Source organism: Rattus norvegicus, chromosome 3, assembly GCF_036323735.1.
Source record: "Rattus norvegicus strain BN/NHsdMcwi chromosome 3, GRCr8, whole genome shotgun sequence".
Lineage (NCBI taxonomy): Eukaryota > Metazoa > Chordata > Mammalia > Rodentia > Muridae > Rattus > Rattus norvegicus.
In genome coordinates this window covers 30,797,772-30,825,233 of record NC_086021.1, presented here as the reverse complement: position 1 = coordinate 30,825,233, position 27,462 = coordinate 30,797,772, and the positions used below count along the sequence as shown (strand labels likewise).

General features: G+C 53.0%; 1 protein-coding gene across 6 annotated transcripts in view; it reads right to left on the bottom strand.

The window, feature by feature from the left end:
- Window positions 1-27,462, bottom strand: part of Adamtsl2 (ADAMTS-like 2) — a 36,754-nt gene that overhangs the window by 7,402 nt on the left and 1,890 nt on the right. The window contains exons 1-12 of one of the 6 annotated variants that reach the window (XM_039106144.2): window positions 22,343-22,561; window positions 20,544-20,634; window positions 19,795-19,937; window positions 19,058-19,133; window positions 18,173-18,275; window positions 17,355-17,500; window positions 17,100-17,223; window positions 14,424-14,504; window positions 12,033-12,208; window positions 7,937-8,294; window positions 5,996-6,365; window positions 2,720-2,817 (exon numbers count right to left, since the gene is read on the bottom strand). In XM_039106144.2, the coding sequence (XP_038962072.1) occupies window positions 2,720-2,817; window positions 5,996-6,365; window positions 7,937-8,294; window positions 12,033-12,208; window positions 14,424-14,504; window positions 17,100-17,223; window positions 17,355-17,500; window positions 18,173-18,275; window positions 19,058-19,133; window positions 19,795-19,937; window positions 20,544-20,633 (1,765 nt within the window). In that variant the 5' untranslated portion in view covers window position 20,634; window positions 22,343-22,561. The other 5 variants (XM_063283923.1, XM_039106143.2, NM_001427090.1 and 2 more) reach the window with 5 other exon arrangements.

The following is a 27,462-nucleotide window of genomic DNA, read 5'->3' as shown; positions in this document are numbered from 1 at the left end:
GAGGCAGAGTCGGTTACAGCCAGGTACCGTAAAATGCATTTGTCTGACAAAGCCCATGTATGACAGATGAGCAGGCGAGCAGGTTGAAAAACCGAACCATGGCAGCAAGACAGCCTTGCCCCAGACATCGGATTAGGGGCCTCAGCTCTTACTGAGGGTCTCCCATCCAGCACCTCCAAATGCCTTTAACTATTTGTGTGGCTTTTTCTGGGATTCCTGAATTCTAAAATACCAAGGGGATATGAAGGGTCTCACACATACACAAGACCTGGCCACACCTCCTCTCCTTCCTCCTACTTCCTACACGTCAGAGAAAGCCTGCACATAGGCTCTCTTTTTTTTTTTTTTTTTTTTTTTCCGGAGCTGGGGACTGAACCCAGGGCCTTGCGCTTCCTAGGCAAGCGCTCTACCACTGAGCTAAGTCCCCAACCCCGCACATAGGCTCTCTAAAGGGTGAGCTTCCCCTGCTCTGGAGCAAGGTGAGCCAGGATTTTGCTCTGCTGAGGAAAGTGTTGTTGGTGAAAGAAACTCCTGGGATTTCCGGTGGTTCTCCCTGTCCAGGGGTGTCTGGGCCTCAGCACCCTCTGCTGCTCCAAACTCCCTGGACAGAACCATGGAGTTTGAGAACCCATACATGTGTTTTGTTTTTTTTTTTTTTTCCATGAGGGCCAAACCAGTCTGCAATTACTGGTTCTTCCCCTGCCAGCATGGGTTGGGCAGCCATCAGCCTGCTGGAGGAGGCCAGGAGCTTCCTGGCCAGGTTTGCTTAACATTTCGGGCCTCAGACACTAGCTCTGGGACCCAGGGATATACAGACAGGGTTGGGGACTTGTGCAGCTACCCCAAGTACCTGGTTGTGCTTTGGTTTGTCACCGTGGAATGGAAACACACAGAAGAAAATCCAAGTCCCACCTAGTAGAGCCACCAGATTTGTCGCAGCCCCAGATTGCTCATTTCCAGAATGGGAAACTTCCAGAAAGGCTACAAGAACAAAATGTCACATTTCTGGGCACCTTTTCCTTACACCTGTCTTGAGTGGAAAGCTTCTCAAAATTCCTTGACCACAGAGTCCTTGCCTTGAGCTGAAGTGTGCTTTGAGCCCTGAGATGTGAAATAAACAAGACCATTCTCAGTAACAAGCCTCCCAGGTCCCTTAGCTCCTGGGAAGCTATTCTGTGCTCTGGGGGACTGAAGGACAGCCTAGAAGCCATGCCCTGAGTCCCAAGCAGAGTCCAAGACCACGTGAGCACAATGCTGTTCCAAAAGAACAAACCTAAGATCCTCACCATGGCTTAGGGTTCAGGGTGCAGAGAAGAAAGGCCCTACAGCCCTGCACACCCCCAAAAGCAGATCGCAGCGTGAGGGGAGGGGAAGAGAAGCAGGTGTACTCATGACTCTCTGCAGAACATCTGCAGACATTGTTTGCAGCCACACCTGGCAAAACCCACACCCTGGCCTTGCCTCTTCAGCATGGCTGCAGTTTTGCACATCAAATGTAAGCCCTGGCCGGGAACAGCAGGGCCTTCTAGACAACTAGTGAGGTTAGGGCAGAAGGGGCTGAAGTAGTGAACTGTCTGCAGTGTGACCCTCCTCTGTCCTATCTGCCAGTGCCACTCAGATGGGTCAGTGCCCCTTAAGGTCACAGGAGCCTCTCTACTTCTGACATCTGTGTCTAAAGCCAAGCTCATCCATTCCCCAGCATCAGACCTGTTCTATTTTCTTCCTTCCTGTGTCCTGCTCTGCACTGTGGGTCACATAGAACATCCCCACTCCTAGTCCTGGTCACTGTCTAAGTGCTGAAAGACGATGGTGTCACATTCTCCCAGGAGACGTCACCTACCAGGGCTCGTTCACCAAACACCTTGCCACCAAGGCTGACTCAACCCAGAGACATCTCAAGTGATGTCACCTCCCCAGCCTCCAGAAAGTTTCCGTGGTCACAGCACATGGTAGGTCCCGCAGCCAGGATGGATAGAAGGATCCCTGGCATGTCCACACCCAGCTTCAACAGGTTTCAAGACGCACAGGCCACCCATCTGCTATAAAGTTTGGTCCTAACAACCCAACCCTATGAAAAGCAAGTTTCAGGGCTCATCTGTCTGCTGGAGCCAGTGGACTGGCTGCCCCTGGGCTAGGAACAGCTTCAGTCTTACCTCAGAATCCCACAGCATGGGGACAGCAATGGTGTTCACTGGCTGAATTAGAACCAGGCAGGTGGGGCCTTCCCATTTATCCCACAAGAACCTTTTTCATGGTGCATTCCAGTCATGGGCAGAAATTGGTAGCCATTTCCCAAGAGACTGGGAAGTAGGCAGCGTGGCTCTAATGTTCTCCAACCCAAAGGTATTTGTTTGCTTCCAGTTTGTTATGAAGAGGGCAGTATTGTGTGGTTTTGGTCAGTGCTAGTATGAGCAGAACCTCAGAACTGAAGATCTCCATGTTTCCTCTGAAAAGCCTCTCTCCTGAGATGTTAGAGGATAATTAGGGCTAACCAGTGGGGCCTGGACCTGACTGTCACCCAGCATGTCATGGGAACAGGGATGCCTTTGTGACCTTTCTGCCATTCCATCCCACCTCCCAGATCAAGAAGCCAGGCAAGCTCCTTGCGGGTGACTTGGGACTGGACATGAATGAAATGCAAGAGTCTCCAGTTAAGCCCCAGTCACCGTAAAGGCAGGCAGGCTCGGAGGAGGTGACCCAGTGGTCCCGGCCTCAGTACCTGTGGTGCATGTGGCACTGCAGGGCTCCTGGGATGAAAGCTTCCACCGATACATGTCGGCTGGACTCACACCTTGCTTGCGTGCCTTGGGTCTGGTCCTGAAACACGGCCAAACAGAGTGTGGTAAGAAAGCTGGGTGCTTAAAGGTTTCACTTCCCCCTTCAAGACACACTCCTTAAAGACACATTTTCCTGGGCTGCAGTGAGTACCCTCCATGAGAACCAGGGCTCCACCCTGGAACAGAAAAGGAGACAAATATGTTGGCACTGAGCAGTCATGGGCATCTTCCATTTCAGGAACTAGAGAGTCTGCATGGAGGCCCCCTGTTCTTTCAGAGGTACATTAAGCAGTGAAGGACTCACCAGCGTTGTAACTGCTCCTTCAACCATCGCAGGCTTCTCACCCCATCTTCTCACACAGGCCAGCAGATTCCTTCTTCCCACCCCAGAAGGAATCTCAGAAAGCCCTTGGGGGCTGAGATCTTCCAGAATTTTCCCCAGCCACCTCCCTCAGTTGGAGTTCTGATGAATGGGGACATCAGCCGCTCAGCTTCCAATTTTCAAACTCACAAAGCCCCAGCTGCAGGAGGGAGAGTGGCCTAGTCCCACACTGCAGCTCAGGTCAGTGATGGCTGCACAAGCCAGCTGACGGGAAGAGGCACGCTAGGGGCCGGCCAGCTAACAGCTCTGATTCTTGGCCAGAGCTCTGGTGGCCACAGCCAAGTATTGTTAGGACTGTTAGCTTCTTTGAACCAGCCTCAACACCCTCTGTGCAGACTATTTGGGATTCTGCAGAGGGAGGAAGTTGCTGCTGCACTGTTACCCCCACCTAGGGTGCCTGCTTCAAGACCTAGGCACTCAAATAAGAACACAGTCCCTGAGTCTCGTAAAACCTGGAGCCAAGAAGAGCAGTTGAGGAAGCTGCCCCATCACCCTCACCACAGCTCCCTTGGACTGCATAGCCCAACATTAGTTTCCTCAGAACTAAAAGGGTCTAGCTACCTTTCATAGGCTGCAAAAGGACCAGTCTCTTTCCTAGGGACCACAGTCACTGGAGGACTGTGGGTGTTATAGGCCATTACATTCTAAAAGCCATTCTGGGTGAATCTGTGGTAGAGACATCTGTCAGGACTGTTAGTCAAGTGGGTGAGAATTGCGCCTGTGTTTGGCTCAGATTGGCTCTGGTTTCCCAGGAGAGTGCTCTGGGGATGAACACTACCCTGCTGCCCTGATAGCACGTCATGCTCTGAGAACCCAGGAAATGATCTACCAACAGGAGCCTCAGTCATGAGTTTACTGATGTGATTCCACGACTTCTCAGGGGACTGTGAGGGCAGAAAGGAGGGAGGTTGGGTCCTAGGCCACCTCTCCTGGGGCTCAAACTGGTCCTTGAGGCAGGCTCTGTGCAGGGAGAGCTCTGCCCTCCTCTTTTCTTATAAACAAAGCTTTAACAAGGAGAGGGAGGGCATTTCAACGCAAAGGATCCTAGCCCTGAGTTCCCAGCTTACAGCACCAACTGAGGGCTCTCCTTAGGGGGAGAGAAATGGGGAGAAGAATCAGTCCTTAAGGCTTGACCCAGGCAACATTGGAGCTGCCTGTGCCCCTGACACTGCCTTGAGCAGCCTTAAATTCCTCCCAAGAACAGAAAGAGACAAGATGCAATTGGTGTGGAAGCCCCCATCTTTATATAATTACACACTTCTCAGCCACAGCCTGCATGACTCATTCCTGACTCAAGAGCTAGCCGCCAGGTTCAAAATAACCCTTTGGATTTTAAGCCCTCAAGGTATTTCTGGAGGGGCTGTCTACACCCACTCTCCAGCACGTGCGGGGTGCCGGGTGCTGCTTAGATCACAGTGCGGCCCCTGTCAGGTTTTCTTGTAGAAGGTGCAACGAAAGGGCCCTGGAAACCATCACCACCCCAATATGGAGGGCCCTTCCCTCGGCTGTGATGGTTTCAGAGAGACCGGTGGCCACTGCTTTTGGGTTCTTGCCCAGTGCCTGGCGGGACACAGGCTCCTGAAATCCCCAGAGAGCAGAAGCTCTGAAATGATTGTGTTTGTTTATAAATGAACCAGAAATTCTCTTCCTACCGCCCTCCAGGCTTCAGAGAGGGATGTGTGCCTTTGCATCCCAGACGCCTGTTCCCAAAGTGTCTGGTGACAGCCCCTCCCGGGATTGTTTGAAGCCTCTCTAGAAGATGAAAATAGCCCTTCCTTTCTGGGCTGTCCCTTTGATTTCACCCGCTCCCGGGGCAGACTCGACTTCCTGTGTTTGGACAATACGCCAAGATGTGGCTATTTCGGCTTCGTAGTTTCCCCCGTAGCCTCCCTCAGCCGTTATCTCTCCAGACCATCGTTGGTCCCCACCAGCAGCATCCTTTGATGGCGGCCGGTTGGGCATCTCGCTGAGCTGCACTTTTCTGAGTGCTGACAACCTGTTTTAATGACTTGACTCTGGGAACCCAGTATCTCCCACAGGGCTAAGAACAGAAAGACACTTTGAAATGTGGCCCAGGGATTCTGGACCATGCATATGCTAGTCCCCTCTCAGCTCCTTCCCAGGAACCTAACACTAAGGGTAGTTGTGAGTCCTCCCTGCTCTGTGCGTAAAAAATGCTGAGCCTGTCCCACATCAGGAGTCTGTTAGCAGCATACTTCCAGCATGGTGCTGACCATGAGGACATTTAGACCATCAACCTTTTAGAAAGATATGCTACAGTCCAGGCCCATTACCTCATATCAGATTCACTACCAATGCTCTCCCAGTTACCCATGCTCTCCCACTTACCCATGCTCTCCCACTTACCCATGCTCTCCCACTTACCCATGCTCTCCCAGTTACCCATGCTCTCCCACTTACCCATGCTCTCCCACTTACCCATGCTCTCCCACTTACCCATGCTCTCCCAGTTACCCATGCTCTCCCACTTACCCATGCTCTCCCACTTACCCATGCTCTCCCACTTACCCATGCCCTCCCACTTACCCATGCTCTCCCAGTTACCCATGCTCTCCCAGTTACCCATGCTCTCCCACTTACCCATGCTCTCCCAGTTACCCATGCCCTCCCACTTACCCATGCTCTCCCACTTACCCATGCTCTCCCACTTACCCATGCTCTCCCAGTTACCCATGCTCTCCCAGTTACCCATGCTCTCCCACTTATCCATGCCCTCCCACTTACCTCCAGGTCTCTAGACCTTCTAGCCAGATCTCCCTACAATAATTCTTACTCCACAGGACAGTAAGACAGGGCAAGGAGACGTGCCTCTTACCTTGCCTTGTGAGTCCTGTTCCCAGCCAAGCTGGGGAGGCTGGCGCTGGTGTTGGGGAATGGGGCCTCGGAGGAGGTATTGATCCTGTCACTGTTCAGTTCCAGGTAAGACCCATTGATCAAGTAGGCAGCAGGCCCCTCATTCTCTTCATAATCCACATAGAGGCTCTCAGCTGGAGAGCTTCTGGGGGCACCCTGGGCAAAGATGCTGTTCATGGTCTCGTTGAGTGAGAACTCTTCCGAGTCAGAGCCTGTGCCCAAGAGCTGATCGGAGATGGTGTTGGCTGAGAGAAGCTCATGGGAGGTGAAATGGGCACTGATCTCCCGGTCATCCTTGTCCCCCAAGAGAGCTCTCCCAGTGGCATTGTGGTCTGCAGAGAGACAGGTGTTTCAACAGCCATGCAGCTATTGTGTTGGTCGGAGTGCTATCCTCCTACACATTCTTGTGTGTGACAGGTGAGTTGCATGTATGGGATGAATCCATGGGACAGGGAAAGAGCAGAAGCCCCCAGGTTCTTCTCCATCAGACACAGTTGGCCAATATCATCGAATGATAGGAAACCCAATGGCTACTGCCAAATGGTTGGGCAGTGTCCCCAAAGCCCAGGCTCAGCCGGAAGCTCTGCATCAGATCTAGTTTGGAAAGGGCATCTTTATAGGCTCATGAAACAATACAACCTGGATTTAGGGTGAGCCTTAAATGACTCGTGCCTAGCTAGGAAGAGAGGACACAGACACATAAACCTCAAGAAGTCTAGCACACAGGAGAAAAGGATGGGTGAGCCACACCCAGGGCCCCCAGCGACATCCATTAGGCCCAGTGCTATCCAAGTGCACCACGGGGTGGACCAGCTGCCCTTGGCTTCCAGTACCACAGGAGAGAAGAGCTGGCAGAACACCTCCTCTCTAAGCCCTTCTCTTCCATCAGATTCGGACGACCATGTATGGCTCACCCTCTGCAAATGCGGGGTCTACATCCTAAGAGTCAGAGGGTGAAGGATCCAAATATTTTGAAAAAGAATTTCATACTGGTTGGGTTTGGTGGCATATGGCTTTAATCCCGGCATTGGGGAGGCAGAGGCAGGGACAGATGGATCTCTGTGGATTTGAGACGAGCCTGGTTTACACAGAAAGTTCTAGTCTCACAGGAGGGGGAGAAGGAGGGGGAAGAGGAGGAGAAGGAAGAGAAGAAAGAGAAGGAGGAGGAAGAACTACATCTATATTAAACCGATTTTGACAGTTAATAGCGATTGTCAACTTGACAGGATCTGGAGACGCTAAGGAGACGAGCTTTCTGCACTTGTCTGTGAGGAATTATCTAGATTGGGTTGATGAGGTGGGAAGACCCACCAGACCTGTGGGCAGCACCATCCCGTATAAAAGGAGACAGAGCACCAGCTTCCTTTCTCTCTGCTTCCTGACTGCGAATGCAATGTGACCAACTGCCTCAAGCTCCTGCCGCCGTGACGGAAAGTATCTCCTGGGACTGGGAGCCAAAATGAAACCTCCCTCCTGGGGTTGCTTAGTTGGCATTTTGTCAAAGCAACAAGACAAGAAACAAATCCATCGATGTACAGGTCCCATCCTGTGTCACCTTGCCATGACTTAAGGTCATTGCTGCCCACAGCACACACACTGCATCTAATACTGGGGTCAGCTGTGATGATCAATGAAGGTTCTATGCAAGTACACCACTGTATACATGGATTTGGGGAGCTGAGAATTTTGGTGTCCAAGAGGACCCTACAGTCAATCTGCAGATATTGAACTGTGACTTTATAGCTCCGACTTCACACTCTGCCTGCCCAGAGAGATGTGTGAGCAACTGGGGATTCTCCTTAGCCTCTTCTGCAGACTTCAAAGAAGACCAACCCTTGTCACTTGAGGCCTGTGCACCTGGGGAGCCCAAGCCTTTCCCATACCCACTCTTCCTCTTTCTCACCTTGGAAGCCCTTGCCCCTGGGAGGTCCCTCACAGACCCCACCGCTGGCTTGCTTGCACACCTCGTTGGTCTCCTGGCCTCTGCTTGGGCCCAGCTCCACCTCAGGGGCTGTAGGCGGAAACAGCTGGCTGTTCAGGCCCAGCCTCTCTGAGGAGGGCTGGCCGTAGAGTGAGCCATTGTGCTGCAGGAAGCCCAGCAGCCTGGCACTGTCCAGCTCCTGGCGCTCGGTGCTCTCGGTGCTCTCAGAGGCTGCCTCCGAGAAGCTGTAATAGACCGGCGGCAGGTGGTGCATGTGTGGCGACTGCAGCAGCGTGTACTCAAAGGTGATAGAGGGGCTTTTGCCGTTCTGGTTCCACACCTGGGAAAGGAGAAGAAGTAAGACCTGGCTCCCTTCCTCGCTCCTACTTAACACCAAAAGACCCTTGAGACCAAGCAGCCCTGCTTACGTTTGAGTCTTTCCCAGGGAGTCACATCTGACCCAAGAATGTGGCCTCATGCAACTGTCCTAGGACAGCTGTGCCCACAGACCATGATGAGGCACACCAAAAGGGGCAGAGGGGCAGATCACTTTGAGGGCAGGAATGGGGGTCACACTGTATGTCATTGCCATTGTGGGCCAGAAATCCTAATAGCACTGATATCGTTGTATCTACCCAAGACTTCTAGGGCCACTAATGAGCTACTAAAATTTGAACCATGCCCCTGTCCAGGACAGCACTGAAGGGTCATCTGGTCATGGAGCTACTGGGAGATAGTCAAGGCCTCTACAGAGACCACAAGTGACCTCTCCTCTAGACAGACTTCAGTGCCTTTATTCAAAATCACTCCCCTAAGATCTGGAAGCTGACAGTAGGGGATTTGACAGCAGGAGTAACTTCTCATGGGGCCATTGAGCTGCCTGGCCAGAGCACTGAGCACACCAAGGCCCCGGAAGGGTGGCAATGGATGAACCACAGGAAACTAAGCAAAGCCAAGACAAGCCATAGCAGGACACCAGGTAGAGAAAGAGTACCAATGAGTTCCACTCAGATGACATCTCAAGGGTGTCTAGGGACAGGATCAGGGACTATGGAAGGCACAACATGGGAGCAAGGTGACAAAGAAAGCCACCACCATTTCAGGCTAAGCAGATGGCTGCATGTGTGGTCAAGGAACTCTGATGCTTAAAGCGTCAGGGCAGAAAAGGCAGGAGAGAGCAAGAATGAGCCTGGGTCAGCTTCTCACCCTGCTGTGTCTGTTCCACCAGACAGAGTTAGGCTGCGGCAGTGGGACACACTGCATAGAGAGATTAGGGTCAAGGTAACTGGAAATAGTGAAATCTCAACAGCTAAAGCAGCCTGAGGAGAAACGGGCATAGAAAGCTTCTCTTTCTAAACTTGGCCTTTTTGTGGATCTTTCCTGGTCTCCTCTCCTGACCACCAGACCAATGGTAAGGTTATGTCCTCCAGCCACCAGGGAAGTCCTAGAGAGGAGACAGTTCTTCCTGGGCCTTCAGGAGAATCATGGCCCAGCAGGAGGACCCTTACACTCTGAACAACATGCTGGCCTGCTAGCGGGGAGGGGAGAGTGAGTGAGATCCACACAGTGCAGATGCAAGAGGGGTGATTTAAGAGCAGATTTCTACCAGGAAGCCCCATTCTGTTCAGTGGTGGGTGGCTGGGCAACACCGATATCGTTGTGATATCACCAATATCACGATGTGGGACACCTTCCCATGACGGGGCTGGTGGCAAGGGGTTATGGCAAGTTCTGGACTCCCCAGCAGCTGTGGATGGGAGCAGGCCCTCAATTAATAAAGGTGAACGGCAGAAAACAGTGCCACAGGGGCTGGGTAGGCGGCTCGGTAGTGGTGAGTGCCCTTGCTCTGTAAGCATGAGACCATGAGCTTAAAACCCCAACACCCATGTAAAACCTGGGTACTTCTACAACACGACTTCCAGAATACAGAGCTAAGCAGATCCCTGGAACTCGCTAGCCAACCACCCTAACTGAAGTAATGAGTTTCAGGCTCAGTGAGGGACCCTGTCTCGGGAGAGTAAGGCTAGTGAGGACAGTCCCTGAAGTCTCCTTGTGGCCTCCCAATGCATTCATCTCTCTCTCTCTCTCTCTCTCTCTCTCTCTCTCTCTCTCTCTCTCTCTCTCTCTCAATGGACAGTTAACAGAAAAGAAAACACCCACACACACTTTGGGAGTGGACACTTGGACTAAAAATGGTCCTTCTTTTTTTTTTTTTTTTTTTTTTTTTTTTTGTAGCTGGGGACCGAACCCAGGGCCTTGTGCTTGCTAGGCAAGCGCTCTACCACTGAGCTAAATCCCCAACCCTAAAAACAGTCCTTCTTGATTGAGATAGACCAAGCTGGAGGAGAAGGAGGCAGAGACAGCTGTCCAGGCAAGGTTATGACCCCTTCTCCATTTCTTGAACCAGTTTCTAGACACAGAGTTCACTGAAGGACAGAGGAACCCACAGTTCCCTTCTAAAGGACCAACAGCTGTCTACTTACTCACCTCTTACCTGGAGAGGAGGCCGGGCATTCTGGAGCCAGGTGTGAGTTGTCATTGGTGACTGTGGACCCTAACTGCCATTGCTGTTCTCATCACAAGCATTTGGATGAGTAGCGACCAGAGGAATGACCTAAGTCTGGCCAGAAATGTGTCCACTGGGTCCCTCATTCCCAAATACATAAGTGATGGTCACAGCCCTCTATTGACAGTGCTAATAAGCAAACACCCTGATATACCCAAGAGAGCAAATCTGAGATACCATTGCCTCCTGGGGTATCACAAATGGAAGCATCATGACCTCAAGGACAAAAGAGCAGAAAACATACCCCACATTCAATCACACAGCTCCTGTTGCCCTGACAGTGATAAAATGACCCCAGTGACCTGTCATCACAGTACACCTGGATGCAGTAAGCCCAACCAAGCAGTGACCCTTACTGAGGTTTGTACAGGTGTGGTGACTTTTCTAGAGCACGTTAACGTGGCCTTGGGTTGAGCAGTTTCCATCTACCTGGGTGAATCATGGCCTCTGTACACAGCTGTGATTCAGTCACCCTGTAATTCAAAATAACAGGACCATTCTATAGGGCAGGACGCTGTCCTGGTTCTGCATCTTGCAGCCTCTACCATGAGCAGGAATTCTTGAGGTAGCTCACTCCACATCTAAGAGCATCAGTCTAGTCCGCACAGCAAGCAACTTAAAATGTTGCCTATGCTTAATGGGACACAGTAGAGAAGGCTCTACATAGACCCAGTTGGACTGCACAGCCTGTCACTGGGCTGCAGGAAAAACAGAGAGGCTTGTGGGGGTATGGTATGGAATGTGTCATGGAGTTTCTGCATGCCCCAGAGATGTCTCCAGCACAAGAGGGAAGCAGACAAGTGGTCCCTGCCCAGGCAGACCTGCGACTTACAGACTGTATAAACCTCCCCAGGTTCTGTACCTACAATGTGAGGCCATAGAGCACACTGTGGTGGACTCCAGCTGTCCCGACGACAGGTGGCAGGTCTTAGAGAATGTCAGAACTGCTCACCTGTATCTCCATGGATCTGCAGTGAGGAACTACGGTAACCACACAACAGGTCCAAACTCTGCCCTGCCTGCTGTTCAGAGCCCTGAGAATCCAGGGAGGAAGGGACTAAAAGCAACCCAAACACTGTAGTATCAATGGAGGCAGTATGGCCTTGAGGGACAGAAAGACTCAACTGAGCATAAGGCCAACCACCCGTCCTTAGCTTTCCATGAGGTTCCCAACGATCACAGGATCACAGAATGGGCTAGCAAGGAACTGAACGAATGAATGAGAGAGAGAGAGAGAGAGAGAGAGAGAGAGAGAGAGAGAGTAAGCAAATGAATGGGTGGATGAATTGATGAATCAAGGGGAGACAAAGTAAATGAACTAAGATCTGAGTGAGTCAACGAATAAGAAAGTGAATAGTGATTAAGTGAATGAATGAACAACACCTTACCCCCACTGCAGACTGAAGCAATATGGCTGCATGTTCAGGGACCCCAAGGCCCCAGCAGTAGCTGGATTCTGGGAAGCCACTACCCATGACCCCTGCCATCCCCGAAAGCCTGTGGCACACGCACCATGACATTCAAGCCCTGGTTGGTGGGCCCCTGTGCCACTATATACTCGATGCCCGTCTCATAGACATCCATGGGCCGACGGTACTTGACCACTGTACCAGCAATGTTGAAGTTCTTTGGGCTGTCCACTTTGTAGTTGCCGTTGAAGAAGTAGAAACCAGCTTCGTCTGCAAGAGCTGCAAGAGTAAAAAATCACCAAGTCACATGGGCTAGACGGACTGAGCAGAGAGGAGAGAGACACAAGGAGGAGTCAGCATACAGGCTTCAAGAATGGTGGCCAGCCTTGCCCTCTCTCTCCAAAATGACCCGAAGACAGGAAATTCAATGTCACAGGGAATCAGACAGACACTGTGCCTGCGGCCAGCATGTGGCCCTGACCAGTGAAGGCCTAAGAGACACAAACACACTTTCCTATCAGTTTAAAACAACCACAGGCCAGTCTGGGTGGTTGGAAGAGCCAACGGGGCAGGCTGGCCCTGCCCTTCTGTCTGTCTCAGATGAGCCAAAGGGATTGCAAGGTAATGAGCTAGAGCCATGGCCAAGTGGCCAGTCTGGACCAGGAGAGTCTGGCGCCACAAACAACAGGTACCAGCCAGACACTAGGCTAGAATGTACAACCTGACTCCAGGTTCCAACTGAGGAAGGGACCTCAGTGCCTCATCCAGGGCCCACATAGAGTGACACTTTAGCAGGACCTGGCAAGTGTAAAGTGCCCTCCAGAAGTCTTTTCCTGGGACCACCCCCAAGATGACAAGCCCTGCCTTCTTATTAAAAACAATGGTATCCAGTGGTCTGCCTTTTACCCTGCTGGGCTTAACACCTCCTGAGTGCACACACACCATCACCATTCCCATAATGCAGGGGACTAGACACTTTCAGGACATGGCTGGAGGCAACTGAACGCTAGGTGAGAAAGGAATAAGCCCAGCCCACCCCAACAGCCCATTTCCCAGAAGCCCTGAGGTCAAACACTGGCCTGGAAGCTGGCCTTTCCTGAAGCTATGGGGGCTAAGTAAAGGTTCTCTGAGCCTGAGGGCTTGGGAAGAAAGGGAGGAGGCAGTCTCGGTGCTGGGGGACATTCTGTCTTCTAGAGGGTGTCCTTAAAGCTGGTTCCAGGAACTGGCCCGCCAGAGACACAAGCGCCGTTTCCACAGGCCCTGATGCAATCCCAGCAGAGGAGCCGGGGCAATTAATTTATTATCAGACAGACGCAACAAGCAGGACGTGTCTGAAAAATGCCTTTAACGCAATAACGTCAGAACATAGCGTCAGGTCCAAGTCCGGCTGGGGCCTGGCTGCCCCGACTCCGCTTCCAGATCTGTGCCCAGGGTTCAGCTCAAGGCCCACATCCAAAACCTGTTTCCTGACAGCGAGGACCTTCCTTCCCGCGGCTTTCCCAGCCCTTGGTATTTCCAATGTCTGCTTCAAGAATGAGAACTTTGCAGCCAGCTCAGAAAACACAACGTCTCCTGGCCTCCCTGCAGCCCTAGTGAGCTAGCAGACAGCAGAGCCACTGGCCTGGCTGGAGGCCTGGCTCTCCATGCTCAGCCCACAGATGTCCCCAGCAGTGTGGGCCTGGTGCCAGCCATGTGCAAACTTACTGGGGTTGGGCCTTCAAATGCACTGGGAGCCTGGCAGGGGGAGGAGAGCCTGATGCTGGGCTCCGTCTTCAGCATGCACACACCCCTTTCCTATATCCCTAGAGCAGTGCTCTGTCGTGAGGTATGGGGAGGGGAGACAAGTGGGCAATTGGGACTCTGTGTTAAGACTGACACTGAGTTCATTTTGGAGAACTGCTCCGGAAGATGGAACCAATGGCAGAATGGCTCCTGGGTACTGGTACCTGCCCAGGTGGAGCTTCAGTCACAGGTCATGGCAACTCGACAGCTTCACACACTACCCATCCAGACTGTCATCAAGATGGGGCCTCGCCACTGTGCAGTATCTACAACATGTCCAATGTAGCCACTTCCAGTCTAGAGTGTCAACCTCCCTTGGGAGTCTGGGCATGGTCAGCATGACACTACAGACAGACCTGTGACCAAACCCTTCCTCAGCGGCTCATGACCTTAGAAGGGCTGCCCACCTCTCAGTGTTGTGGCTCACTCCTCAAAGAGGCCCTACCTCTGGCTCCCTGGCTTTCGTCTGGACCAGGTTCTGTAGTGATCGGGAACTCACTGCCTGATATCACACCCTGGCTCTTGTGCAGCCCCTCTAAGGACAATTCCATACAGAGGATGACATCAGGAACCCCCTTCTCAACAGCTGGCTGCATCACTGTCTTCCACAGCTGTGCCTTGCCACCTGGATTGTCCCATTCCCCAAAAGAGAGACAGAGGGTCAGGTGCCCTTCTCCATCCACACACATGCCTCTCGGTTTCACCTACGTACCCAGCACATCTGCCGACTTCTTCCTCTCCACAATCTGAATATCTCGGGCACCAGCTGGAATGTGGGTCACCAAGGAGTAACCTGTGGGCATAGGGACATACATAAGCAAAGCCAAGAGTGGCGGTACGGGGAGGGAGCTGCTATCTCTCCCCTACGAAGCCACTTCTGGGCGTCAGTACCATCTTTGAGCTCTGGATAGGGCACCTGCCTAGGGATCGTTTCTACCATATGTATGTGGTCTCACCTAGCCCTGATCAACCGCTCAAGTCATTTGGAAGACACACCCTCTTCCAGGGCTCTTGCCCAAGTGCACCCTTTTTCCCACAAGGTTATTGGCCTGCCCCAGCCTGCACCCCCAAAGGGACACAGTGAATAGGGACATTAAACATGCTGAAGTTCACGGACTTAGGTCATGCCCCGCCTTATCACTAAGAGGCTGTGGGCCTCAATTCTCTCATCGAGTCCAGAGACAACACCAACACCAGCACTATGTAGACACATGGTTATTGTCAAATCCCATCTTATCATAACATCTTGTTGATAGTCGAGGTTTCATGCATCCACACAGAGAGGCTCAAACAGAAGCCGACCACCCTACAAGGGCTACTGTCCACATGCCTGGGCTGTAAGAGGGGCACTGCCAGCCAGCTCAGACCCCGTTATCCAGGCAGGGAGCAGGAGTGGAGCAAAGTGCCACGAGCTGCCAGTGGAAGGAGACAAGGCAGAAAACAGTTAATAAGAACAGAGCCGTCTCCAGGCAGAAGAGAGGGGTCCCAGAAGGAGAGGCTTTGGTGGGGTTGGTGTTCCTTTCCTGAATCTCCCATAGAAGGCTACGCAGTCCACACTCAAGCTACCCAGGGCCAAATGGCCCTGCCCTGGCTGTGACCTCCCCCTCACCTTACGGGTCCTTAAAGCCTCTGCCCTGACAGTGTCTCACATTGGGCTCCTTGGAAACCAGGGGCGAGGGGCTCTGATTTGTAGCACTGAGCCATTTATGTGGTGCACACTACCCCATTATAGCAGACTGAGGGCTATCTGGTGAGAACAGGAAACAGGTTCATGAAGGCCTGGCCTACCAGGAGACAAAATACTGGTTGAGGCCTAAATAATGACTTGGCTGAGACGGGGTCTCTCCACGTGACACCGGCTGACCTAGAAATTGCTGTGTAGAGCATGGTAGACTTGAACTTGCAGTGATCCTCCTGCCTCTGCCTCCCAAGTGCTGGGATTACAGGAATGCACCACTATACCTGGCTCTAATTTTTAAATCAGCAAGTGGTTTACAAGGCTCCTGAGTAGTTGACATTTGACTCCAGTGAGCTTCAGGATATGGGTCTGGCCTTGAACTCCATTAGGAAGCTAGGACCTGCCAGGGCAGAGTGTGGCTCTGCAGCTAAAACCCAGGGTCCAGCTGCCCAGGTTAAGACCTAGGGCTTTAGAATATCAGGTCACCTTAACCTTTTGCTCTCTCTGCAGGTTTGGGCAACAGAAGCAACAATTGCCTTGTAGCAATGTCCCCAGATGTGAGTGAGTTAATGCTGGCCAGACCTGGCTCTGTGCCTAGTTGGGAAACACTCAGCAGAATTAGGGGGATCAGTTTCACATCAGCCTCAGCCTCCTCAGGGGGAGCTCCATTAGGAGCCCTGTCTAGTGGGCCTCGTATAGACTGTGACATCTGACATAAGCTCTCAAGGAGAGGTGCTTCCTGACCTCTGATTCCTAACTCCATCTCTGCCCCGAGCCCAACAAAGGTGTGTGGGCAGGTGTTTGGGGGAAAGGAGGAAACAGTTCGGCCTTGCCACATCCCACATTTAGCAGATCTTGAAGGCCATCAGACTAGAGAGACACTTAGCTTACCAATTCACACGTGCGCACGCGCGCGCAAACACACACACACACACACACACACACACACACACACACACACACACACGGCTGCTGTGCCTACCACTCCCTCTGTTAATCTTTCTCCCTAGGCCATATGTCCATGTTTCACTCTCGGTGGCTCCTGTGGGACTCTTGGAGCCCACACTAATTCTGCGATCACCCTTCGTGTCAAGACAACCAAGACTTGTTGGCCTCCTAGGCCCTGAGGTGGTCTCAGTAGGATTCCCTTGCCTTCCTGAAAGAGCTTGAACAGACATTTCCCACACTGGGCTTCCGTTTCCCCAGCCGCTAAGTGGATTTCAAGTTGCCCTCAGTAATAACTTAGTTTGACTCCACACACACTTCTTGGGAGACAGCAGTGCACTTGGGTGAGCACTGACTATCACAAGCAATACATGGAGATCTGTCTCGTGCACAGCTTCCAAACATGAGGCTCTCGCCAGAGCCAGACGCAAACACAATGTCAAACACAACACGGGAGAGGGGACTCTCAGGCTGGGTCCAGCATGTCCAGAGTCAGGTCTCACATATGCCAAGACTCATGCCCCAGCTTTCCCCTTCTGGGTAGTCAGCCCTCCCTGAAGGCTACCCCAGAGGTCCAATGTTAGCCCCATGTTAAGTGTCCTCTGGTGTGCCAGGAGAAGGGTGTCTTTCACCTATGCCTAGGCCTGGGTGGAGAATGAAGGAACCCATGCCATGCACGAGTCCTGCAAACCTGATCCTGGAAACCTACCTGGCATGTGGAGGAGGGACACACCCACCCACCCAAGCTGCCACCCCTGCCCTTACCAAGATGATTGTCACCCTTTCGGTAGTTGCCCGTCACGTGGGTGCAGCTGCTCCCGTCCCCCTGGCAGACACCACACTTGTCCAGTGTGTGGGTGGAGAAGAGCACTCCATCACAGCCAATGGGCTGCAAGAAGCAATGAGAGAGGCTGCTGAGAGGGCGCTGTGGCAGGCACAGGGACGCCACTGCTCATGACAGACAGGCAGGGCGGCCAGCACAGTGAGAACGGCCATACTTTTGGTACAATGCTTAACAACCTCACATTTTCCAGACACGCAAACCCCTCTCAGGTCGGTGAGCTTGCAGGAGGTGCCGTCTCGGGCCGGCACCATGAGCTGCCGTTGGCCGTCCACAGTGGTGCAGTGTAGGTCACACGGCTTACTGGAGATGTGCATGTAGTCATCTGGGGGGCGAGACAGAGGGTATCAGGGAATGGGGTGCCAGAGTCACCCCTCCCACTGAGATAGCGCCTTCCCATTACACAGATGGGGAAAGTGAAGCCTGAAAAGAGAGGACCTGACACGGTATTGGTAGCAGAAATGAAGTGAGACACAGGTCATCTGGCCTGGTCCACGCTCTGAGTTCTAAATTCTGCCTCCTTGTGAGAGGGCATCACCCTTGTGGTCCACACAAGGGACCAGACACATCAGCACTTCCACTGAGTGGGGAGAGAACATTTACCCTGTGCCTGAAAAGTTTGTTTCTTCTTTCTGTGGGGAGAGGGAGGGAGGTAGAAAGGTGGGCTGGGAGCAACAGCGAGCCTGTTCCTGGTCCCTCGGGACCTCGGTCAGTCCCCGTTTAGGATTGTCTGGGCTGATTCCTGTCCAAGCCCTGGGGACAGTGGGAGAGTCCTGACCTCAGAGGGCAGCCCTGCAGGAAGCTCAGCTCTGTAATCTGTCAGTGGTGATGTCATGGGTCATGGGGGAGGGAGGGGACAGACCTCAGACCGTTTTCTAGAGAAGTGGGATCTGCTCTGAGCTCTGGAGATGACCACCGTAGGTTTTAACAGGTCCTGGCTCTAAGCCCGAGTTACCCACGTGCCCACCCATAGAGCTTATTCCTGAGGCTCAGGTACCCGGGTAAAGGGGCTTCCACTGGTACGCCCGGCCGTCATACACACGGGAGTTGAAGGAGACACACTGTTCTTCACGGAAGCTCCTCCCATCCGGTGGACACTCCTGAAAGAAGGCAGGCGGGCTCCAGGAGAGGCCGAGCAGGAAGTGGCTATGACCAGATGACCCTTGGGGGCCACAGTTCATTCCAAACTGGAGCGCAAAGTGGATTAGAGGCTGCCTTCTTCAGGAACTCATGAATGTCTACTGAATCCTATACCCTGACTAGCTGTGGCCATGAGCTTCCCTTCAGCTCTCACACCTGGCGTGTGTACTCACAAAGATGGACTTCTAGCAGCTCAGTCAGGCAAACCAATTAAGACTGGAAGGGCCGGCACCCCTACCACCACACCCCTGTGGCTCTCGGATAGGCAGCTAAGTTTCAGACTGACTTTGGTCCCATAGAGAGTGTTCCTCCAAACCCATGCATAACTAATGCCTCTCCACAAGCCTCTGCCACCTTGGTGTCCAGCAAAGACCAATGAAAGGGTGGTGCACACAGGCACATTCTGAGAGTTGGGGCAAGAGAGGCCTAGGGTGGCTGTCCAGCAAGACTGCCTCACAGGTGGGAAGAGCGGGCAGCTGTTGTGGCTGCCTGATGTTCCAATGTGGGACTGTGGTAGGAGGCTTGTTTCTGAAACTACACAAGAGTTCAGGGAACAGGTAGGAGTCTGAGTCCTCCTACCACAGGGGAGAGAAGATGCAGCATTTAGTGCCTGAAGGACTTAGGGGAACCTGGACGCCAGCCAGCCTACTCTGGACTCTCGCTGAAAGGACAGTGCCAGCAACAGGATGTCATGGTCCAAGGGAAAGACTGGGGCCTCAGGACGGCGTGTAGCTAGCCTCACCTGCACTCTGCAGAGCTGGTACCGTTTGGATGTGCCCACACAGGTCCTGTTCCCTGCACCTGGAACAGACTTCCTCCTGGCGGGAAAATGTGGTACTGAGCTAGGGCTGGGTCGGCAGCTACGGACCCTGACACCTGTCTGCCATGTTCTAGCTTCCAGGAGCCTCTGTGTCTCCATAGGATGACATCTGCTTCCTCTCTGTCTTCCCAGCACCCGCAACAGAATTGTACTGTGCAGAACCCATGTGTGACACCCATGCTTGCTGAGGCTTGTGCTGAACATGCAAACACATGTCGTGTCATGTGTGCCCAGAAACAGGAGCTGGCTTCATCATGCTCCGCATATGAAGCCGCAGATGAGGAAACTGGTGCTCAGAGAGGTTAAGTGCCCTGTCCAAGGTCACACAGCTTAGAAGTAGCAAAACGAAGACTCAAACCCAGGTCCCTCTGAGAGCAAAGGCTCCCAGCCCTTTGCCCTGAGCACCTCCCTGTTTCTGTAGCTCATGCTTCAGAAGACAAGGGGTCTTGCTCCCTGTTGGCAAAGCCCTAAAAACAGACCTTGCTTTCTGACACTCCTCTCCAGCACCCCAGAATACCATGTTAAGGATTTGTCAGAAGCTCTATGCCCATGGATAGAGAAGCCTGCACACACCAAATGTGAGCCCAGAAGAAGAGCCACCAGGCCGCTGGCCAGGCTAGCCCTCCCCACCCACCCTTGCAGGTTTCTGGTGAACTCACCTCTGTTGCAGGCAGTGGCGCTCCTGGGATGTCACCCCGCCCCCACAGCTGCGGGAACACGCAGTCCACTTGGTCCACTCTCCCCACCAGTAGGCAGTGGCATCAGCACCTCCCTCTAGGCTGTTGGATGTGGGGCTATTGTCCTGGGTGAAAAGTCCCCACCAATAGTGAGCAGAAGGCTCGACCACAGCACAGAAGAAACCTGCTTCCTGAAGGTGCAGGGTATCTCTGGTGGCTGAGGGGAAAGAGGTTGAGGCAGCTTCCTAATGGGCTGGTGGCTGGGTCTCTCAGCTGGCTGAGGAGAACACCATTGGTGAGCACATGTGCTCCCCATCTAAGGGTTGGGAATCTTGGGATTTAGCGAGTACCTAAAGCATATCTAACCTGTCTTACTTTCTCCCTCACAGTCCACACTTCATCTGCACTTGTAGGCTCACCCATACATACCTCCTGTCCATGCCTTACACTAGGCCCAGAGATACCAGACACATGTCACTCTCTAGCCAGCTGGTCAGGGACTCAGGGATGGCCAGAGTCCCAGGTCAGGGGCTGGTCTGACCGGCACTCTGAACAAGTGACAATGCTGAAGCCAAAGTGAACACCAAGATCCCTGGGTTACACAAGCCCTTGCAAAGGCTACACAGCCCTCCAGCATCAGCCCACCTGAGTATGAGTTCAACACCTAGCTGAGAAGCCCGGGTTGGCGGGGGCGGGGGACAGTGATGACTGGACAATGGCACACTACTCACCGAAGCCTCGGTAGATGCCGCACCCCCGGCCACAACTGCCATGGCCAGCAAAGACCAAGCCCAGCGTGAGCGTTGCCATCCGCTGTCCATCCTACGAAGTGAGACCCCGTGACAGCCAGCTCAGGCTCTGCTTTGGGGAAAAGCTCTCAGGGTTCTCCCAGTGCTCCGGGTGGGAAGGTTATCTGGGATCCTATGGTAGTGACTGCCATCTGAGAGGGACTGAGCCATCCATCTGGGCTCGGCAAGCAGCTTGGTAAGTGATTACAGATGTCTGCCCTGCTTAGGCACAGAGGGATAGTATGAGTGCCAAGTCTGAGCCACCCTTCATCTGAGGGCTTCTGCCAAGCTGTGCCCCTGGAGAATGGCTGTGGAGACAGCTGAGGAGCTTGGGAGCCCAGCCTGGTAGAGAAGTCATTATAAAGAGAGAGATAGGAATTGGGCTTAGCCCACTCTCCGGTCCGGATCACCTTGGGAGTCTTATCTACTTAACATTGGCTGTGAACAGGATACCCTGCTTTTCCTCCCTGCCTTCAACCTGTCCCCGGTCCACAGGTAACGGCAGCCTTCCCTTCTCAGAGGAATACTCTCGCAGCCAGGTATCACAGGTGTGACATAGCTCGGGGATCTGGGCCCTTCTCTCTTGAGGACAGACAGGAATATGCAGGAGGAGCAGCAGGAGGTACAGCTTATGCCCCGCCCGCCCGTGTGTAAATGGCTCAGAACCTCTGCTCCTGACTTCCTCCCATCAAGCCAACCCCTCAAACCCAAACACCCACCAAGGGTTACAGTGAATCAAATCAAGAGAGGGTCCAGCCTTGCTGCCCCAACTCTCAGAACTGCTGCTGTGCACCTCAGTGGAAACCCTGTCTTAGAAGAGAAGCTGGTGCCGTTTGTCTCAGGTGGGTGTCATCTGCTGGTAAGTTAGACAGTGGGCTTCAGAAAACACCAAGCCCAGAGAAAAGAGGCAACTTGCCCAAAGCCACAACAAGGTAGCCTACTGCCCCCCCCAACACACACCACAGGGCAAACTTAGGGTCTCAGCCGTACCCAGCAATTCCAGGAGAAGAAAGTCAGGAGAGGGTTGGGACCCTTGGAGCCCTGATACCAACTGCCCTACTGTCCTTTTCTCTCTCCCCCTTTTCCCCTCCTTCTCCTCCTGTCTCCCTCCCTTGTTCCCCAAGCACCTGCAGGTGTCCAGGAGCTTGGCCAGCAACACCCTTACACCCAGACAGACTCGGAATGATACCGTAGATCCTGGAATGGGGGCTTCATCCTTGAGACCCCTCTATCCCACCAGCTGCCCACCGTGTCCCCCACCCCATCCGTCTGATCCTCCCTTGAAGGGGTCTCCTTCTGAATCCCTATTTTTACTCCAGCACAGAGTCCCCATCCCACACAGTCCCATTGGCCTCCGTGGCTCCCAATCCCTGCTGCTGCCAAAGACAGGTGCCCAGTCAGCCTCACACTTGGTTTTCATTAAGGCTCCCAGACACTGCTGGATTCCAGCCAAGTCCAGCTCAAACAGGATCCATCTCTCCCTAGGGTCCAAAACCTTCAACAGGCTCACAGCATGGGTTTGCAGCCCAGACAGCAATTGCTAGTACCAAGGCTGTAGCCTCGGGACCACCCTGTCACTGTGTGGTACAGGCTGCTCCCCCTTTCTCTGTGGTTGAATACCCTCACCAGGGGCTAGGGCATCCCTCAGCCCCATTCTGAACAGCTGGCTGGCCTGGGATGAGCTACATCTCACACCTCCCAAAGACCACAATATGAACGGGGACATATATGCGATGACCTACCTCCCCAGGCTCAGCAGGTTGTCCTCCCAGAGAAAGGGGTGAGAGCTAGCTGCCAGGTGCACGGTGCAGGAAGGTGAGTACAGAGATGTGCGGGCTCTGCCTGTCTCTGGTCTTGCTTCCCCCAGCTGCCTCCCTCTCCCACTTCAAAGAGCATTCAAGGGAGGGGTTCCCAGGAGGGGCGCTCAGCCCAGTGGCTGCTCTGTGGCCGCAGCTGCCTTTATAGCTGTCAGGCAGACGGGGAGGAACTCACACTTCCCACCGCTGCTCCCCCGCCCAGCCTGCTGGCGGCTGGCCGGGCGCACACTTTAACCCGCTCTGCTCCTCTGGAGTATGGCCAGACTGTCCAGCTGCCTGCTGGCTGCTGCTGCCACAGTCCAGGATCAGTGAGCGAGCCTGAGACTGGCTTGCCTTGGTCCAAAGTGACTGACCCTAATGGATCAATTAGGCTGAGGTCATGTGGAGGGAGGTTGGCAGTGGTGGAACCGAGCCCCCTGCCCCACCCATCTGACTTCAGCTTCCAGAGAGGGCTGGAAACCATGTGATGCCCAGGCTTCTAGCTCCTGTTCACAGGGAGGACACAGAGGTCCAGACATTGCCTGTGTCCAGGCCACCCTCCGTCCTCAGAAAACAGAACTGAACAACTGAGGGATTGAGGTGCATCTGAAGATCAACCAACCAATGGCTCCAGGGAGAGGAAGAGGTAGCTACAGCCTGCTGCCTAGGAAGATTAGGTTGAGGGGAGGCACGGGGTGTTCTGCAGATGTTTGGTACCCTCTCGGCTGGACCCCACAGCAGCTGGACAGCCACTTGCAAACTGGTCTCCAGAGCTCTGTCCTGCTGAGCTACAACTGGAGGACGCGTTGCCTCGGTCCTATGAATCCTAGCAGACTTTGGATGACTAGTTGTCTGCTCTGACATATCCTGCTCTCCAAAGCACCCCATCCTGGAAAACAGGCACCTTCAAATGCTAAGAGATACTGAAACAACATCCCATAAGCTGACTGAGCCATTTCATCCATGCCCCTGTCTCCACAATGCAGATGTCCCGATAGTGGGGACTGGAAGTCCCCTCCCTCCCTCCCTCCCTCCCTCCCTCCCTCCCTCCCTCCCTCCCTCCCTCCCTTCCTCCCTCTGTGATGAGTTTCTTCAGCTGCCTCTTCGGGCTTCTAAGAGTTGTACCCTGGGGAAGTATTGTGTCTGTCCACCAGACAGCATCCAGAAACAAAACAACCAGCAAAAACAACAAACACCCAGCCGTGCTGTGAGGCTTGAGTTAGGTGACAAGCTGACTGGGTCTTTCAGCCTAGTACCCTGATAGGGGGCAGAGGGTCAGGTCTCACTCTGCCCATGTTCAGTAGCAACCTTAAGGTATTCAGTTTCTGCTCTTTGTCCCCCTGACCTCCCCTGACGCTTATCCAGGCTCACACCGCCCCCTGGGGCCAGTAAGATGAAGCACAAACATTCTATAACCTGACATATAGCGCACACACGCACACATGCACACACACACACGTACACACACACACATGCACATACACTCACACACATGCACATGCACACACATACACACACATGCACACACACATACACATACACTCATGACACACACACGCACATGCACACGCACACACATATACACACATACATGCACACACATATGCACATACACACGCATGCATGCATGCGCACACATACACAGGCACACACACAGGCTTACACACACGTACATGCACATGCACACAGATACACATGCACACATATACACACACATGCACACACACACTCACACACACGAACATGCACACACACATATACACACGCATGCACACATACACGCACACACATATGCACATACACACACATGCATGCACACATACACATGCACAGGCACACACACAGAGGCTCACACACGTACACACACTCACACACATGCACATGCACACGCACACACACACGCACACACGTGTGTGCAGGATCTCACTCACAGACCCAAATCAGATCTCCCTTATTCTGGAAGCCTCTGCCACTTCTCCTCCACCCTGACTGACTATCAAACCCTGTACACCCTGGAGCAGACCCAAGCTTTCCTGGCACTTCTGGTTCCTACATGCCCCAGTGCCAGGGTGACTAACAGTTTCCCTTGGGAGGGACCCCACAGCCAACTGACACACCCACTCAGCATCTTCCTTTGGCCTGGCAATGCACAAGCCATAGCCTGAGCACTTGGAAGTCAGACCTGTGGAGACAGTGCCACTCTTTTTGTGATGCCCATCAGTATGTGGCCCCCTAGGCTCTGGCGTCCTGCACTAGCTATGCCTTCACTTCCCTACACCTGATCCTTAGGAACTTCCGAATCCAAGACTCCCTGGCAGCCATGACATAACTACCTGGTCCACAATGGGCTGAGGACTTCAGAGAGATAGAAAAGATTCAACTCCTCTCCCCCACACAGGTTCCTCCCCTATTCTCTATCTTCAGTGAGTTCCCTCACACCGGTGAGAGTGAATACTCAACCATCAAGTGCCCTCAGCCAAAGATGTGTAGCATTAAACAAGTAATAAAATGTCATGATGTGCCAGGAGAAATGAACTGATAAGGAGGTTTCTGAATGGGGACGTTTTATGCTGAGTCTCATAAATCACCTGTCCATGCAGCCCAGGAAACCACTGTGACCGTTCCTCACTCCATTCACCAAGCTCCTGGGTCCCGAGGCAGTCTAGAGTCACTGAAGGATCTGGTGGCTCTGGTCTGGTTCCTGTCTAACTCTTCTGCACATGCTCAGACCCCCAACATGCTCTGCTGAAGCTTCTTTATCTGAGGGGGGTTCTCCCCACAAGGACCTATCACTTTATTTGGCTGAAATGGCCCCTTGGACTTGAGGCTGGACTCCTTCTGGGGTTCAGAAAGATAGACATTATTGAGTCACTGCTCTTCCACCCACTGCAGGCTGCCCAGGAAGGGTTGTACACTCCTGGGTGACCAGAAGGTGAGAGGTAGCATAGCATGTACTAGGCTAGACCACAAAGCAGAATTCTGAGTTTCCCCACTGATCTCGTCCAGGAATGCTGGCTTTTTTTGTGAAGCCTAATCATGAAACTCAGGTTGAGAAGCCCAAGCCTGTGGCTCAGGATAACTCCACACACTATTGTGGTCTGAGGTCCTTTACCCCTCAAATCAAGTCAAGGACAGGGTTAGAAGGTCTAATATGGCTGGAGGTGAGGTGTGGCTGCCACTCCATAAACAGAAAGCTGAGAGGTTGGATACCCAAGCTATCCCTAGTCAGGGAATGTTGGTGCTGTAGACTCCTGGGAAATCACAGCTTGCCTGTGGTTGTTCTGGACACAGTAGCAAAAGCCAGGGGCATCCCATCGGACCTGCAAATCCAGGAGAAAGTCCCCTGCCCAAAGGACCCATGGGCATCCCCACCCACTCTTCTACCACTAGCCTGTATCCTCTAATCCTGAGAGATAAGAGATGTGTAATAAGAAAGGATGAAAAGTAAACTTTGATGAGGCCTTTTTGGTTAGTTAGGGTTTTTGAGGTCAAACTGTAGATGTTTGAAAGTGCTTTTGGAATAGTTTTTTTTTTTTTTTCAAGCCAAATTAAGTCTAGAAGCTTGAGTGCTTTATTAAAACTTAAGAGTTAGGCTATGTGTGGGGAAGATTTAAACAGTCATATGCAAGTTCCTGGGTCCACAGAAGAACTGTGGCTGTGGCTGTGGCTGTGGCTGTCTCCTCTAGCCACATGCAACAAATTTGCCAGGCAGTCTGGGGGTTAGATAACAGCAAGGAATCTGGAGTTCAAACCCCAGCCCTGCTCCAGCACCCGGGTGAGAAGACAGCAGTTCTTCCCAGGGTAAGAACCAACCAATGCATGAAACAGAGGCCACAGTTCTTAGTAGAGGGCTGACCTACACTGAGACCTTCATCCTTTGCCAGCAGAAGTTCATGGAGCCATAAAGCAGCTCCGATCTCCATGCTAAGAGTGGTAGGCCTTTGCATGGCCTTCTAGCAAGTGTTAAGGAGCTGGGTGTCCTGAGATAGCCAAGCTCGTGCTGCCATTCACTATCTCCGGGCTGCACACAGACAGAGCCCTAAATGACTACCTAGGCCCAGGCCTCAAAGATAGAACTTGAAACCCATTCCTTCCCTCCAAGGTAACTTCGGTAGACCCCAGACGGGAATGAGGCCTCTGGGCTCTGGGGTGACCCACTACTGCGCGCCCGGTGTTCAAAAATTGGAGGAGGCCGATACAGCAGCTGGCACGGCACTCCCGGGCTAGGCAGACAGACAGCTGTCCTGAAGCTGAGAGCTCTACATTCCATGCATGTCAGCACCTCTATAAAAACCCAGCCACTCCCTCAGCAGAGGGGCTAGGGAAGGGGGAACCAATTTGTCAGTTCTTACTCCAAGCTTTATGGCCTAGAGGCTGACCCTTACATGGTCCCACTGGGACCATGCCACCTGCTGGGCAGAGAAGGGATGTCACCTGGTACCCTTGGTCACTGAAGCCAGGTCATTCCAAGAGCTCGCTGGGTCCATTCATGAACCAAGACATGAAGGCAACAGTTTCAGACCCTCTGGTCTTAAAGGACAAAGGAGAGGAAGTGTCAGGACCAGGCAGTCTGATATGGCTGGGTAACCCTGAGTGAGTTCTTGCTCTTCTCTGGGCTTCAGTCCTTGTTAAATACAAAGGGCAGAGGTTTTCACTTGCTGGCTGTCAGAAGACCCATGAGGCACAGCCTGAAGACCTCTTGGCACATGGCTAGCCCTGGACAGACCCTGTGTGTATGTGTGATTTTCAAGACTCATGGGCACATCCAGTATCATGGAGAAACAGCCACACTCTGGACCATGTTCGTGTCCTTTAGGCACTCATGGTTTGGGGTCACAGCTGTTAGGGTCCGTTGGGCTAACACACAGAGCAGGTAGGGAACTGGCAGGCAGGGGCTCCTCTATCTGTTGCCCTTGAACCTGCCCAGGTAGACCCTTAGTACCTTCCCTGTGTCTCTAGGAGAACACCTCCTCCTAGAACAGCCCCCTGCCCTTTCTACTCCACTTACCCCAACCACAGCCTCTGGGTAAATCACTTCCCCTGCTCCGGAGAGACCCAAGGGTTAT